The 17,013-nt window shown below is 47.9% G+C and overlaps 1 protein-coding gene across 1 annotated transcript; it reads right to left on the reverse strand.

Moving 5' to 3' along the window:
* Positions 1-2,534: 2,534 nt before the first annotated feature.
* Ctrb2 (chymotrypsinogen B2) lies at positions 2,535-7,596 on the reverse strand. Its single transcript, XM_034522654.2, has 7 exons — positions 7,440-7,596; positions 5,000-5,103; positions 4,833-4,912; positions 4,652-4,730; positions 4,256-4,436; positions 3,079-3,212; positions 2,535-2,754 (listed from the first exon to the last, which is right to left on the reverse strand). The coding sequence occupies exons 1-7, from the start codon at positions 7,489-7,491 to the stop codon at positions 2,593-2,595; spliced, it is 792 nt and encodes a 263-aa protein (XP_034378545.1). The 5' UTR covers positions 7,492-7,596; the 3' UTR covers positions 2,535-2,592.
* Positions 7,597-17,013: the final 9,417 nt, after the last annotated feature.

A 17,013-nucleotide genomic window follows, 5' to 3' on the forward strand; every position in this document is an offset into this window, starting at 1 on the left:
ACCTTGTCTGTGTGTCACCTCCCTCAGCCTTTCTCTCAGGAGCCTTGTGGTTGGATTTAGGACTCAAACCGGTCTACTCATGTCAAGTTCTATAATGGAATCATATCGTACAATCAAGCCTGGCAGTGTTTGATGTATTGCTTATCATACACGAAGCCCTGGGTTCTATCCCTAGCACCACATGCACGCGGCATGGTGGCACAAGCCAGTCTTTGGGGAGCTTAGGTGAAGCAGGAGTTCATGGTTGGGGCTGATGCTATGACTCAAGGTTAAGAGAGCTTGCTTGCTTCTCTTTCGGAAGAACTGAGTTTGGTTCCCAGCACCCACATCCAGCAGCTAACCACTGCCTGGAACTCCAGCCCTGGGGGATCTGACACCCTCTTCTGAAGTCCATTAGGACCCACCCTCATTTCCCTGGGCTCCCTCCCACCTCCCATAAAGAAAATAAAATCTTTTCCTTTTAAATTCAAGGCCATCCTTAGCTACATAGAAAGTTTGAAGCCAACTTGGGATACATACAAGACTCTGTCTCAAAACCAAACAACAACAAAAAAGACTTTTTTCCTTACAAAATAGCATTTATAAGTTCCAGGCACAAAGATGAAATGCCCCTGGTAGCTATCATTTATCCTGTTTTTATATGCATAATTACACCATCATTTAATCCATTATCATATATATTTGCAGAGTCCCTAAGGCAGCAGATTTGGGAAGGGGGTGGCTGAGAAATTTTCTGAAACAGGTTTGAAAAAAAAAACAACTTTTTGGATGTTTTAAGTTCTGTATTTATTATTTATTATTATTAATTTTTGTTTTTTTTCTTTAAAGACAGAGTTTCTCTGTGTAGCCTTGGCTGTCCTAGAATTTGCATTGTAGACCAGGCTAGCCTCAAACTCACAGAAATCCACCTGCCTCTGCTTCCCAAGTGCTGGGATCAAAGGTGAACACCACCACACCCAGCTAAATTCGGTTTATTTTTATTGCATGTGTGTATGTGGGGGGTGGAGCACATGTATGTCAGCACATTCTTGTACAGGTTGGAGGACAGCTCTGTGGAATTGGTTCTCTCCTTCCTGTTTATGTGGGTCCCCAGGTGTAACTCAGATCATCAGGCTTGTGGGACAAGCACTGAGCCATCTCACATACATACAAGAATTCAACCAAGGATAGAGCACAGAAGAAAGCAATGGACAGGGACATGGCTCAGAGAGAGCACTGGCCTGATGGTCACAAGCCCCAGGTTCTGACCCTAGAGCAGCAAATACACAGAACCTAACATCAATGGTTCAAGCCGAGCAGAGTTTGAAAGCATAGATGATAGATAGATGAGAGAAAGAGAGAGAGAGAGAGAGAGAGAGAGAGAGAGAGAGAGAGAGAGAGAGAGAGAGATCGAACAGTGAGATAGCCCAGTAACTCACGTCCTGCCAACCCTGATGACCGGAGTTCAATTCCCAGGACCCACTTTTTGAAAGGAGAGATCTGGCCCCAGGAAACTCCCCTCTGGCCTCCACATGCCCACACACGTGTGCACTTGCACACTAAATGAATGTGATAACGTTTTTTAATCGGTAAAGGAAAAAATGTCTAAAACTGGTAAAGGAATAAACATTTACCCAGTGCACTCTGTGTGAACAGTAACACTAGGGCCTTACATGACAGGCGGGTGGGGGAGGGGTATTCTACTGAAGAATATTCGAGAAAGGTATAAGACTGAGATGAGACTTAGTCAGCCGGGCAATGGTGGCGCATGCCTTTAATCCCAGCACTGGAGGATTTCTGAGTTCGAGGCCAGCCTGTTCTACAGAGTGAGTTCCAGGACAGCCAGGGCTACACAGAGAAACCCTGTCTCGAAAAAACCAAAAAAAGGAAAAAAAAAAAAGACTTGGTCATTCTCCAATAAACAGCATTGAGCGTTGCCGCTGAGGTCAGGTACCCTTACAGGAGGCAGCCCTGACGCAAGGGGGAGCCATTCCATCTGAAACCTGGCAGAGAGATTGAAGTCGGGCAATCTAAACTCCCCAAGGGCAGAAAACACTGCGGACAGGGAGGGGCGAACAGGGAGGGGTGAGAGTGTGGAAGCCATAGAGTGATGTTTTAACAACCAGAAACTGAGAGCCGGGAGGAAGAGCTCAGAGCGAGTGAATCTGGAACAAAAGCAGGGGTGCCGTCTGCAGCAGGAAGGATGCTGTTAGGATATGGGGCACGGGCACAGGAGCCTAAAGGCACAGAAGTGTGTCTCCAGAACAAGGCTCACCACCATTAGATGTCTGACCCTTCGGGGCTGTGGATGATATAGTCTGGCCAAGGACTACTGCCTTCCAGAGAGCCCTGTGCTTCTAGCTGGTTCTAATAGATGTAATCTGAGTTCTGACCTAGGGTGGGGTTCTAAGAAGCAAAGCGGGGAGGCAGAAAGAAGGGCCATCAGGGTATATGTAGCTTAAAGGGAGGGGCCAGTAATCTGTCCCCTTGGTAGATGACAGGGATCATTCCAGTCTTCTGTCCTCTGGACCACAAAGACACAGAGAGAGCCAGTGTTCTAATTAGATGATTTTATTGAGATGCTTGAAGTGGGAGAAGGCAAGAACCATGGACTCAGTTGGCTTCCAAGATCTGCTGAACCCAGGGCATGAGGGCTGTGACTCGGGCGTACACGGCAGGAGTGGAAGTGGAGCAGACACTGCTGCCCCAGGACACAATGCCTGCCAGGGTCCAGACTCCATCCTTCTGGCAGACGAGGGGGCCACCAGAGTCACCCTGAAGAGAAAGATAAAGGACTCTTCAAGCCTGACCTGGGTGCGAGGCAAAGTGTAGGGCAGTTCCTTGGGGTTCACTGACACCCCCAACTGTGCTCTTGTACTCTTGGGGGAGACCTACACAGCCATCTTCCCTCTGTGAGTAAGAGACACAGCTCACAGGGGAAGGGTGGGTTCCGTACAGGCAGTACAGAGCCAGTCTGGACAGAGGTGCTTCCTAGGGGTGTCTGTTAGCCTCAGCCCATCCTTTCCTGGTCCCTGTGTTTTCCCCTAGCCTGATCAGGTTAGGCAGGTCTGTGAGTGGGTCAGGGGTAGGAAGCTGTACCATGCAGGAAGAGACGCCACTGGCGCCTGCGCAGATCATCACATCGGTGATCTTGGAACCCCAGAATTCCTTGCACTCAGCAGGGGACACGATGGGCAGGGCTGCCTGCTGCAGCTTGTCAGGGGTCTTGAGGGCTGCAGGGAGAGAGGGAATGCAGTCAGAGCCCCTAGGCCTATCAGCCTACGGGATACCACCATGGGTTCTTTCAGGAATCGGCAGGGAGAGCTGCCATTAGGTTCCATCACAGGCAGGGCCTGGACCTTGTGGCCACGGGTAGTGGGTGTATAAAATTTTTTTCAAGAGAGTGCGGGTCCCACCCTGTTTAAGGGATATACAATCAGGTCCCGACGCTGAGAGAATCCTCCCTGTTGAGCTGAGGGCTTCCTTCAAGCCCCATCGTATCAGCAACGCTTTGTTTGTGTTGGATGAGTCTTAAATATTAAGTCTTAACTGACACATAGTAATTGTTAATTTTATAGATTATTAGTTAATAAATTTTTTTTCAGACAGCATCTTATTATGTAGCACTGGCTGGCCCAGAACTCATAGGCTCTGCCTGCCTCTGCCTCCCAAGTGCTGGGGATTAAAGTGTGCCACTCTGCCCAGCTTTAATTAACAGATTCCAATTAAGAAATGGAAAGATAGGCCGGGCGGTGGTGGCGCACGCCTTTAATCCCAGCACTTGGGAGGCAGAGGCAGGCGGATTTCTGAGTTCGAGGCCAGCCTGGTCTACAAAGTGAGTTCCAGGACAGCCAGGACTACACAGAAAAACCCTGTCTCAAAAAACCAAAAAAAAAAAAAAAAAAAAAAGAAAGAAAAGAAATGTAAAGATGTATTATCGTTGAAATTTAGAGCAAAATAAAGAAAGGATGGAAGGAAAGAAAGAAGGAAAGAAGGAAGAAGGGCCTGGGGAGATGGCTCAGCGGTGAAGAGCACTGACTGCTCTTCCAGAGGTCCTGAGTTCAATTCCCAGCAACCACATGGTGACTCACAACTATCTATAATGGGATATGATGCCCTCTTCTGGTGTGTCTGAAGACAACAACAGTGTGCTCATATGAACAAAAATAAATTTATTTATTTATTTTTTTAAAAAGAAGGAAGACAGACAGACAGAGGGGGTCACAGCTGGAAGAGCCTGCCATCTGGGCTCCCATTGCAGCAAGGCCACACTCACCATTGTATTTGGTCTTGCCCCAGCCAGTGGTGGCGCACACTGTCCCAGGAGGGAAGTCGTCATCAACAGTGGGCAGACACACGGCAGACACAGTGTCAGAGAACTGGGCAGGAGTTTTCAGCTTCAGCAGGGTGATGTCATTACGCACAGTGAACATATTGAATTTGGGGTTCTTAAAAACCTGTGGGGACAAGAAACTCAGCTAAGACTTGGGGAGGGGGTGGGACCTGGGCTCTGCCATGTTCCAGGGGACAAGCTTCTTTCCTTTTAGCCCCATCAGAACAGACCCAGAAAGAGAATTCTAAGACCAGTCCCAGCTCCACTGTGCTCCCGTCCTTTAAGGAGCTAAGGGCTTCTCCTTCCTGGGCTTGCTCCCCCGGCTGGCAGCCTGTGTACCTTGGCGATCTTCAGGACCTGGACGTTCTCTTCATTGGATCTCTGATCAAACTCCCCGGCCACCACCACATCGGATGTCCTGGGCATTGAGACACATGGGGTGAAGATGAAGAGGGGTCTGATCCCTGCCCCATCCACAAATAAAGCTGGAAGCAGAACCCCGACATAGCCTGGGACTCACTTGACTCCGCAGTGGGCAGCAGTGACCACCCAGTCTTCGCTGATGAGGGAGCCTCCGCAGAAATGGAAGCCAGTGTTGTCCTGGGGAGGGTGAAAAGTAAGGTCAATGGCTCCCACCTTGGCAGCACCCCAGTACAGGCCCTCATGTTCCCAGAGTCTTCCTCTCACCTGCAGGGACACCTGCCAGGGCCAGGAGCCAGGAATAGCATCCTCTCCGTTGACAATCCTGGACAGACCGGCCAGCACAGGTTGGATGGCAGGGACCCCACAGCCTGGGGAGATAATAGTAGTCATGTTGTGGATAGAACTCCTCAGCCAACCCAGGACCCCACTGAGACCATACCACCTCCTCTGGAAACATCTGGCTCCCCTTCACCCTCTTGGCTTAGGGGTCCCTCATACAGACCCTGCTGACCCCAGTTATCCTCCCATGGATGGAGAGAGGCACAGCTGCCCCCAACCAGGTATGTCACAGCAGGAGGAACAGAAAACAAGCCGGACCACCAGGCTGTCTGGCTCAACCGCCAGGCCGGCCATTTCTGTGGTACCTGCCTATTTCAATAGCTATTTGTCATGTGACATTTGGTTCCCCCTCCCCAACTTTTTTTCCTAGACAGGGTTTCCCTGTGTAGCCCTGGCTGTCCTGGAGCTCACTCTGGAGACCAGGCTGGCCTCGAACTCAGAGATCCCCTGCCTCTGCCGCCCCAGTGCTGGGATTAAAAGGAGGACACCACTACTGACCAACTTTGTTCCTTAATTTATAAAAGATTAGACTTTGTTCTAGGTGTATCAATACACTTCTTTAATCTCAACACTCAGGAGACAGGCAGGGAGATCTCTGAGTTTTAGGTCAGCCTGATTTACATAGAGAGTTCCAGGCGGCCAGAAACGGGTACATAATGAGACTCTGTTTCAATTTTTAAAAAAAGAAAGGAAGAAAGAAAGAAAGAAAGAAAAGAGGAAGAAAAAGAGGGCTCAGACTCTACTCCATGAAAGAACACATCACAGAAGAGGGAGACGAGCAGAGGGCGTGGTCAGGCATCCTGGGCATGCTAGGATACACTTGCTATAGTGGCTGGGGGATGTTCACGGTTTGGTTGTACAGTGGCCCCCGTGACCAGCCTCTCCACTTCTGAAGTCCTTTGACCCCCACAAGGGGCCAGCACCTGTCTCTCTTCAGCACAGAGACTAGGAAATGGAAAAGATTCTCCACTGATGACTGAAATACCCCCACAAAGTCACAGTCATCTATTTTATACTAGCCAAAAGATGAGAAACGAGAGTGATGCATTCTCACAGCGCAGTGTATTTAAGTGAGCAAGCTTGGTCTCCATAGTGACATGGCTGGATCTTACACGTTCTGAGTGGAAAAAGAGCATGTTGTAAAACCGACAGAGCCAACTACTATTTATGTAACTTTAAGGCTCTTTGCTTATGGATTTATAACTATGTAGCACATTTGTGTAAGCCTGGAGAGAAATGACTCAGAACGGGACCAGGGAGGGAGCAGCCGGAAGCTCTAGGCTGAATCTGGGTTATCATTCTTAACAAAGTATCTGAGGCTGGATTAGCGCCAAATGCCTGTAGTCTCAGTTGTTCTGAAGGCTGAGGCAGGAGAATTGCTTGAGCCCAGGAGTTGCCAGGCTGAACAACGGGGTAAGACAGTGAGTGTTGCAGGGTAAAATAAACAGCAGCAATAAAAAACAAATGGTGGGGGCTGGAGAGATGGCTCAGAGGTTGAGAGCACTGACAGCTCTTCCTGAGGTCCTAAATTCAATTCCCAGCAACCACATGGTGGCTCACACCCATCTATAAGATCTGATGCCCTCTTCTGGTGTGTCTGAGGAGAGCAATGATGTACTCATATACATAAAATAAATAAACAAATCTTTAAACAAACAAACAAACCAAATGGCAGTGGTGGCGGTGAGAGATGCCTCTGAACTTGACTGTGGAATATGCCATAATCCTAGCATTTGGGAGATGGAGGCAGGAGGATCAGGATAGACTACAAAAGACCCTGTCTCTGTAAGGAGTACCTGTTTCCTAATTGCTAGGACTACAGGCGTGTACCCCAACCTCTAGCTAATCTCTCCCCCTTTTGTTTTTCCTTCTTTTTATAAATGAAAAGCAAAATGGTAAGCTAGATGTGGCAGCATAAGTCTTTAACTGAAGCACTCAGGAGGCCCAGGTAAGAGGATTGCTCTAAGTCTGAACCTGCCTGGGTTACATAGTAAACTCCGGGCTAACCTGGGCTACAGAGTGAGATCCTGTCTCAAACAATAAAACATAAAGGCAAATAGAAAGAAAACAAAAGGCTTGGCATCTGCCAGCCCGCTCCTGCTGGGCTGCCATAGCGCCCCCTACCTGAGCCACATCTGGATCTAGAGACCACAGCTGGACCCAGGCATGTCTTTTTGCGCCTGAAGCAGGGCATAAGCCCAGAGAGTCCTAGAAGGACTTCTGTCCTCCCTGAGGCTTCAGGGTACTGGTCCTTAGATAAGGTTCAAACAGGAAGGGTGGGAGATCAGCTATTTCAAGATAAACCCCGCTCTGCCCTTCCCCCTCTAATAATGCCTGGTTAGGCCAGCTGAGCCCCAGCACTTACCAAAGGTGGTCCCCACAAGGGCGAAGCAGGACACGAGCCAAAGGAATGCCATGGTGCTGGTCTAGGGAATGAGGCTTGCCTACTCTGAGGCTCTTTTATGTCTCCTAGGGTCCTGAAGCCCTGCCCAATCCCTATGATCCTACCCAACCAGGAAGGTCCAAGAGCTCCCCTCCCTGTTATCCAGAGACCTTGGATGGAAGTGGGGGGCCAAGCTCCTTATCGTAGTCTTGCTTGGCTCTTAGCCTGTAACGCTCAACCCATGGGAAAAGGACAGCTGCCCTGATTAACAGTGCCCATGAACATTGGTAATGCCCCAGGACACCTTGTAGCATCCCCCAAGGCACCGTGGGCAAGAGCCCTTCTGGAACAGAACCATGCGCACTGCAGAGCCCTGCTCATGCAGACTTTCTGGGAGGTGGGCTAGGAGACTCAGTGCCCATCCTGATGACACAGAAAGGCTTCCCAACTCTTAGCTGAAGGAAGTCCCAGGATGGACTCAAAGGAGATGGTGGCTGGCGGGTTCTCCACATGAGCTGATAGTCCATGACCACAAATTCGTTCACTCATTTAAAACAAAGGATTACATGGCCAATCAGGACTATCCAAGGATCACCCTGTCTCCAGTCCCACCAAACAGTCTAAGTATGGAGAAGACAAGCAAGAATGAGTGCAGGCAACAGGGCAGGACCCCTGTGAGGCCGCTGTGGTCAGGGGAGTGCCTGCCTAATACACATGAGGCCCTGGGTCCAGCTCCCACTGCCTCACCTATCAGACTTGCTGGTCTACACTATAATCTGAGCATTCCAGAAGTAGAGGCAGGAGAATCAGAAGTTCAAGGTCCCTCTTAGCTACATAGTGCATTCTAGGCTAGCCTAGGCTACATGAGAGCCTGTCTCAAACGAAGAGAAGGAGGAGAATGAAAAGAAAGAGGAAAGAGAGAGAGAGATAGTCTTTGTCTTTGTATAACATTTTGTATAACCTTTTTTTTTGTATAACATTTCTTTGTATAACATTTCTTTTCAAAAAGATTTATTTACTGCACTGGAGTAATGGCCCAAGGATTAAGAGCACTGGTTGCTCTTCCAGAGGACCCAGGTTTGAGTCGAAGCACCCACATGGCAGCTCACAACAGTCTGAAACCCTGGTTCAAGGGGATCTGACTCCTTCTTTCTGTCTCTTTTGGCACTGCATGCATGTGAGGGATAGACAGATCTGCAGGCAAAACACCAACACACATTTTTATTCATTCATTCATTCATTCATTCGTTCGTTCATTCATTCATTATAAATACACAGTAGCTGTTTTTAGACACACCAGAAGAGGTCATCAGATCCCATTACAGATGGTTGTGAGCCACCATGTGGTTGATGGGAATTGAACTCAGGACCTCTGGAAGAGTAGACAGTGCTCTTAACCACTGAGCCATCTCTCGAGCCCCACCAACACACATTTTAAAAAATTGCTTCCTTATAGGGATTGGCACACATGCATGGCATGGTGCACATGTGGAGGTCAAAGGGCACCTTGTAGGAGTCACTTCTCTCCTTCTATCACATGGGTCCTAGGGATTGGACTCAGGTTTTCAGGATTGGTGGCAAGCTCCTTTACCCACTGAGCCATCTCACTAGCCCAGAGCTTTGCTTCTGTAAAACGAAGTTATATTTTTGCCTCAGGTGTGGGGCTGAGGCCGGTGAAATGGTGCCCCTGCCTGTATGGGCAGAGGAGCCAGAGACAAGAGGGGACACTAACTCAATAAGACTATGAAGCAGAGACAAGAGGGACAAGTTAAGGATTTTGGTGGTGGGACTGCAGCTGTTGCAGAGGGTGCTACACAGGCCTTGCAGTCCGGGCAGGTGACAGCAAGGCAGTAGGGCGGCTATAGTGACACATGCCTATGATCCCAGCACTATGGATACAGAGACCTACAGATTGAGGTTAGCCTAGGGACTATCCCCAATCTCAGCTATGGCTTTTCAACCATTATATAAGAGACTGGCGAGATGGCTCAGTAGTTAGGGAGCATTTGCTCTTTATCCAGGGGACCAGAGTTTTATTCCCAGCACTTTTGTCCAGTGGTTTGTAACACCTGTAGCTCTAACTTTAGGGGATCTGACACCCTCTCTTCTGCCTTCTGAGTATACACATAAGTGCACATTCTTGGACACAGCCACAGCCACACTCAGCCACACAGACACACACAGAGAGACAAAGAAATAAAAATAAAATATTTAGAGGATAGCCTGGACTACATAGCAAGTTTGTAGGTAGCCTGGGTTGGAGATCATGTGTTAAAAAAAAATGTTGAAAGGAGGGTGGGGGAGGAGGCAGGAACTGTAGAGGAGGCTTCATCTAAGGCCCTGAGGCCCTTTGGTCATCAAGGCTGCAAGACAGTAGCAGAGTTGAGTCTGAGTCACGGGACACGTGTCCCTAGGCCTTCTGAAGCAAAGCTGTTCATTTGAATTTGTTTTAGTCTTTAACTCACAGGTTCCTTGTGAGCAGATGTCTCTCCAGGACATTCAGCTCTTCAGCAGCTAGAGTAACAGTCAGGTCACCCTGGGAGGGTCCTGCAGACCCTGGGCCAGCAGCTCTCCAGCTGCTGCTAGGGCTTTATTCCCGTTGTAGCATCTGTGCAGCTGTCCAGGGGCGTGACCCTTAGCCACTTTGATGTGAGGAATCCATGCTTCAGCTCCAAGCCAGAGTGACTTACTGAAACCTAGCAAATGCTATACTTCTCTCGCCAGCTTTTTCAAGCAGGTGGCCCCATTTGGACTTTCCGTGCCTAGGGGATTTTTCCAGAGCAGAAGACAAAAGCAGCTCCCAAATTATTGGCTCATCTGGCTTCTGTGAGAGCTACTCATCCCAGAGTCGAGGACAAGGGTTGTCTGGCTCCAGACAGAAGAGACTCTAGGTTACATCCCAAAGGGCTACCGTGGAGTCTCTCTTCTCTTTTTCTCTATCTTCTTCTTCTTCTTGATAAGTGAGATTAAAGGGTACCTTGGACAAGGTTGCAATCTGATAAGATAAAGCCATGGGTCACAAGGGTTGCACAAGGGAGTTGGGACATGTCTCATGTCTCTTACTGTAAATGGGATTTTCTTCTCTTTCTTTTCCTTTCCTTTCTTTCTTTTAGAGATTCCTAGAAAACTGCAGGTTCACTGCTGGGGAGGTCCATGTACACGTGGCCTTCATTACCAGTCACTCCTATTTTAATATCCTCCTCTGAAACATCCCATATAAAGAGAGGTTGTCTCTGTAGGCAACTTCTACAGAGTCTGTTGTGCTGGGATTCTCAGACTCCCAGCTGGTGAAAGACTTCAACCAGACTCTGGGTAAGGCTGGCTTGCCTCAGGAGAAAAGAGGATCTATTCTCTGGCTCCTGAGAGGGCTGTAGGTGGCTGTCTCTCTCTCCTTAGGAGGTCCTCTGTACTATCTAGCCATTGTTTCTGTGTCCTATAATGACCTCTAACCTTGTCCCTTTCAGCATTCGGGGCATGTGTTCCTGCTCATTTCACTAGCTTTTGCTGGCTTCCACAGGCTTCGCCCACCTCTGTAACAATAGCTTTGTTAAAGCCCTTTTCTATCTATCCTGCTGTGACTCTCCAAATAATGCCGGCTTGGGGACTGGAGAGATAGCTCAACAGTTAAGTGCACTGCTGCTCTTTCAGAGGACCTGGGTTCAATTCCCAACACCCACATGTTACCATTGTCCATAACTTCAGTTACGGTTACCTGCGGCTTACCATTGTCTTACCATTGTAATGCCCTCGCATTACAGGCACAGACCTGGTGCTCGTACATGCATGCAAACATTGAACATAAATTCAATGTTTTCTGATCTGATAACTGTAATTCCAACATGCCAAGAGGTAGAGGCAGGGGTGTTGCTGGACTCAACCAAACAGAAATCCTCCTCCAATTACTTGGAGATTTTTGTTTTGGCTTTTGGAGACCAGACTGTAACTAAGACTAGCCTGGAACTCATGATGTAGCCCAGGGTAGCCTGATGATTACATGAAAAGATGGGAAAGGCCACCAAGGAGGACAAAGGGCAAAGCAGAGCCGTGTGAGGCATCACTTCCTGGCTACTAGGATACCTGCAGGATCTCAGTCTGTAGCCCAGGCTGACTGAGAATTTATCATATAGCCCATGCTGGCCTTAAATTCCATGCTGGAATTAGAGGCATGAGCCCGCCATGACTAGCCTATAATTTAAACCACAAAAATGGTTCTGCAGATGTAGCTGGTTGATAGAGTGTCTCAAAAAAAAAAAAAAAAAAAAAAAAAAAAAGGAAAAAGAAAACACAGGAAGGAAGGAATGCTGGAGAGATGGGGGAGGAATAAGGATGGAACAGCTGTCGAGGAGAAGTTCACAAGCTCCCAGAAAGCTAAAAATAGCATCGTTTAATGACCTAACAATTCCATGGGGAAAAAAAAATCCTCAAAAGCAAGGACTTGAACAAACAGTCACACACGGATGTTCACAGCAGCCGTGTTCACAAACAGCCAGCAGTAGCCAATTAACCAATGAGTGGCTGGATGCACACAATATAGACTAAATGCATAATTGAATATTATTCAGTTATGAGAAGGAATGCAATGTAGCCACCAACCACTGTAGTTAAGTCATGAAAACAGAAAGACAAAGGAGGTTATATGAGTCCCTTATAGAAATATGGGAACGTGATGTTCCCATAGGGAATCATATGTTAGCAGGGACTACAGAAAAAAAAAAAAAAACTAAAATTGGATGTTAGGTTCAGTGGGCAGAGTTTCTGTTCAGAGTGATCAAAAGAAGTTTGGGGTTGGAGAAGTGGCTAGGTTAAAGGCTAGGTCCATGACCAAAAAATAAAATAAGTCTTGAAGACTGGCATGGTGGTGCACGCCTTTGATTCCAGTACTCAGGAGGTAGAGGCAGACAGATCTCTGAGTTTGAGGCCAGGCTGGTCTACACTGCAAGCTCCAGACCAGCCAGGTTGACATAGTGTCATCCTGTCTAAATCAACCAACAAACCAAAACCAAAACCAAACAAAAGCCCCGACCTAATCTGTGCAGAACTGGCTCAGCAGTTAAGTGTAAAATGAATTTGTAATTCTGGCTAAATCCAGGTATTTTATTTACAAACCATAAGCCTAGATTGGGCAGGTTTGGAGCTCTATTGACTTATTCCCCAGCTATAAAGTCCCTTGTCACTTGCTGTTTCTCCTGACCATGTGGTCCATCTCCTCTCACGGCGGCCTCCCTCACCTCCGTCTCCTTTCTTCTGCCTTCTTTCTCCCTGCAACCCCTCACTCGATCCTCGAATCTCACCTTTCCCCCTCTGCCGCCCACTCACAGGCTCTAGCCTTTTAGTGACCAGTTAAATCTCGGGGTGCAAGTTTTCCACAGCCTCACCGGGGGTACTTTAGGATTCAAGTGACAGGCAGTATTTAGCATTAGAATTAGAATACAAACAGCATCAGACCGACCCACTACAGTTAAGGGCACTGGCTTCACTTCCAGAGGACCTGTGTTTGATTCTCAGCGTCCATATGGTGGCTCATAACCATCTATAACTCCAGTACCAGGTGAGATCTCAAGCCTTCTTCCAAGGACAGTCTCTAGAATACCAGGCACACTTGTACACACATATACATATAAGCAAAACACTCATACACATTAAATAAATGTGAAAAGAGTGCAGATTCTTCCCATGGGGTGAAGGCATTTGCTGCAGGCTCGATGACCTTTGTGTCCCTTGCCACACCGACATTCCTCCCCCTCTGAGGAAGCCAACCTTCCTCTGTATAAAAGCTTCCAAGCACACCCAGATTAGAGGCTTCAGGGGAGATATAAAATCTTCTCAGAACTGGCCCCCATTGGGTCCCCATCTCTCAGGAGACCGGGGAATGAACCCAGCTTTCCACCTCCTTGCCCATAGTTTGCTGAGAAACAATGTATGGACTGTGACTGAAAGGAACAATGTGTAAAATCAGAACCCTGGCCCCCTCAGAGCAGCCAGACCCAGGAAGCAGAGCAGTAACAAACTCCAATCACCACGTTGGCCAAAATGGCTGGCACGCCACACCTAGCGAAGGCTTCTGTCTTAATCAGTCTTCTACTGCTGTAAAGAGACACCAAGACCACAGCAAGTCTTATAAAAGAAAACATTTAATTGGGGCTGGCTTACAGTTTCAGAGGTTCAGTCCATCATGATGGGCAGCATGGTGGCATGCAGACAGACACGGTGCTGGAGGAGCTGAAAGCCCTACCTAGTCTTGATCTGCAGGCAGATAACAGGAAGTGAGTGAAACAGGTGGGCCTGGCTCGGGCTTTTGAAACTTCAAAGCCCACTCCCAATGACACACTTCCTCCAACAAGGCCACACCCACTCCAGCAAGGCCACACCTCCTAGTCACTCCCAAGTACCGCTACCCTGATGACTACATATTCAAATATATGAATGAGCCTCTGGGAGCCATTACTTATTCAAACCACCACAGCTTCCCGGTCTTCTTATTTCTGATTTAGGAGAGAGATCGCCCAATATAACCCCTTTTCCCCCAAACAACCCGGCAGGATGTCCCACTTGTGTTAACTTGTTCTTGCATCCGGCTTGTGCTGCCAAAACAGGGTACCCATGTCCCGACTCTTAAAGTGGCGAAAGGTACCTTGGCAGGCTAGGGGCCAAGGTGTCTCATGCTGCTAAGATGATCTAAGAGAGAGGTTGTGAGAGAGCAAAAGGCTGTCTCGGAGCGGGAGCACGAGAGAGAATTAGACAGAGACGGAGACGGGAAACAGAATAAATAAGACACAGAGTAACCTGGGCTGGCTGGGACCTTTTAAGGGTCGTGCATGTCGTTCAACCCGCATCGGTGGAAATGGGTCACACCTGGCCGCGGGGTAAGCTGCGTGATGTAAGCTGCGTTGCTCAAAAATGGCAGCTTGGCATAGCGCACCTGATTTATAACACAGACAACTTCTAGCAAACAGAAATTGAGTTTTGCCCTGTTCCAGAGGCTGCAAGTTCAAGATCAAGGTGCCAGTTGATTTGGTGAATTTGAGTCGAAGACAGCCCCGGGAAAGAAGACCTTGCAGGTCTCCACCAGAAGAAGGGTGGAAGGGCCTAGAGCGGCAAAATGGGCCCTTTCATCGGAGTAAGAGACCTTAGGGCCCAATCATCTCTTAAAGGTCTTGTCTTTTAATAGTGTTCTGATGGCTCTGTGCTCCAGCCTCCAGCCTGGGCCTGGTGCTTTTGCACTGGCTATGCAGGTCCTCCAGTGCTGAGCTACAGCCCCTTGTAACTGCTCTCAAAGGGTGCATTCAAGCAGCCACCCATCCTGTAGTGAGACTTCTAATATTTGGGCTAGAGTGTTGTTCAGCAAGACAGCTTTTTGCCCACCATGCACGAGAACCTGGGTATGATCTCCGGCACTGCCCTCCCCGTCCCCCAGTGCTGGATTCGGGGTAACAAGGTCTAGGTTGATTCCCAGGACTGGAAAAAAACAAAACAAAACAAAAACAACAACAACAAAAAACCCCAAACAAAACCAAACCAAAATCCTGTAAGACTTAAGACATGGGTGTATTTTTAAGCCAGTGAAATGGCTCAGCAGTAAAGGTGCCTGTTGCCATGTCTAATGACCTCAGTCCCAGGACCCATATATACGGTGGAGAACTGATTCTACCAAGTTGTCCTCTGGTGTCCAAACTTGCTCCTAGCCTATGAAATAAAAATGATCCATGAATCCAGGCATGGTGGCCTATGCCTGAAAATCCCATCGTTCTAGAAGCTGTTACATGAGGCACATGCATTTGACGTCAGCCTTTCTGCTTTAAAAAAAAAAAAACAAAACGGTGACATCTTCAGCTAACTCTCAAGTAGTGCAGCAAAATGTATATGTCTAGTGCAGCCTGTTGATGTGTTCCTGTAATCCAAGCACGGTGGTTCTCAACCTGTGGGTTCTGACCCCCTTTAAGGGTGCATATCAGATATCCTGCATATCAGATATCTACATTATGATTCATAGCAGTAGCAAAATTAGAGTTATGAAGTAGCAACAAAATAATTTCATGGTTAGGGATCACCACCACGTGAGAAACTGTACCAAAGGGCTGCTGCATTAGAAAAGTTGAGAACCACTGTCCTGGCACATTGGGAGGCAGGAGGGTTGCTACAAGTCTGAGGCCAGCTTGATACACATGTGCGTTCCAGGACAGTCAAGACTACGGGGTAAGACACTGTCAATCTGTGTGTATCAATCAACGTGTGTCAAAACATGTTAGCCGGCTGTAGTGAGAATTTTGGTTTCTTTAAAACACACAGAAATAATATAAGAATGTTTTCCTTTTAATCCCAGGTGTGGGAGGTAGAGCTGCTTCAGACTGGACACAGCAGCTGACTGTGATTTGCCTCGTGCTCTAGCAGGGGCGTGGCCTTGTTACCCGCATCGAGTTTCTGCAGCTGCGGTGTATAAATGCTAGAGCCCCCGACAGAAGGGGCTGGTTGCCTGGCTGGTTGTGGTTTGTCGAGTAGTCATATATAAAGAGGCGAAAAGAAGAAATTAGGTGGCCTGAGGATGAAAAATCAAACCTGCCCCAATGTATTTGACACCTCTAATCAGCAGGAAGTAATCTAAGGAGATTGTCATCTCCTTTCCCCTCTATCCTTTTTTTCTCTCCTACCTACGGTTAGGGGGTTGAAAGGGTGGAAGATAAAAGAATCCACAAAGTAGCCAAAAAAAAAAAAAAAAAAAAAAAAATCCAGCTACAGCTGGTAAATCTAGGTGAATTGGAGTGATCACGAGCCTAATTTGATTTTTCTGAAGACCTGAAGATTCTCTAAAGAAAAGTTGGAACAAAGTATTCTTCTTAAAGTCTCTTGAATGAATGGGGTTGGAGAGGTGACTCAACGGTTAGGAGCACTGGCTGCTCCCGTGGAGGAACCAGGTTGGATTCCCAGTGCTCACGTGGCAGCTTCCAATTGCCTGTAGCTCGAGTTCCAAAGGATCCTATAGCATCTGTTGGCACCAGGCACCCATGTAGTACACAGACAGACATGTAGGCAAAACACCCATGTACATAAAAATAAATAAGCCAGGGCTGGAGAGATGGCTCAGTGGTTAAGAGCACTGACTGTTCTTCCAGAGGACCTGGGTTCAATTCCCAGCACCCACATGGCAGCTCACAACTGTCTGTAACGCCAAGATCTGACACTATCACACAGACATACATGCAAGCAAAACACCAAAGCACATAACATGAAAATAAATTAATTAAAAATAAATATAAGTAAATACATCTTAAAAAAGCAACAGTCTGGTTTCCACAGCACTGACAGCAGCCACCAAGAGTGACGCACATGGTGACATTCCAGGGCAGGTTATGCAGGTAGGTTCCAGGCTGGCTGTAATTCTGTGGGTCTGCCTTATCTGCATGGTGGCTTCTTTTGGCACCAAGAGACAGCTGGAAAGAAGAAAGTATGGAGGTGCCACACTGGGAGACTTCCCTGGGCTGAGTTGAAAAGTGGAGAACAAGCCGGGCGGTGGTGGCACACACCTTTAATCCCAGCACTTGGGAGGCAGAGGCAGGTGGGT

The sequence above is a fragment of the Arvicanthis niloticus genome, chromosome 18 (assembly GCF_011762505.2).
Source record: "Arvicanthis niloticus isolate mArvNil1 chromosome 18, mArvNil1.pat.X, whole genome shotgun sequence".
Taxonomy (NCBI): domain Eukaryota; kingdom Metazoa; phylum Chordata; class Mammalia; order Rodentia; family Muridae; genus Arvicanthis; species Arvicanthis niloticus.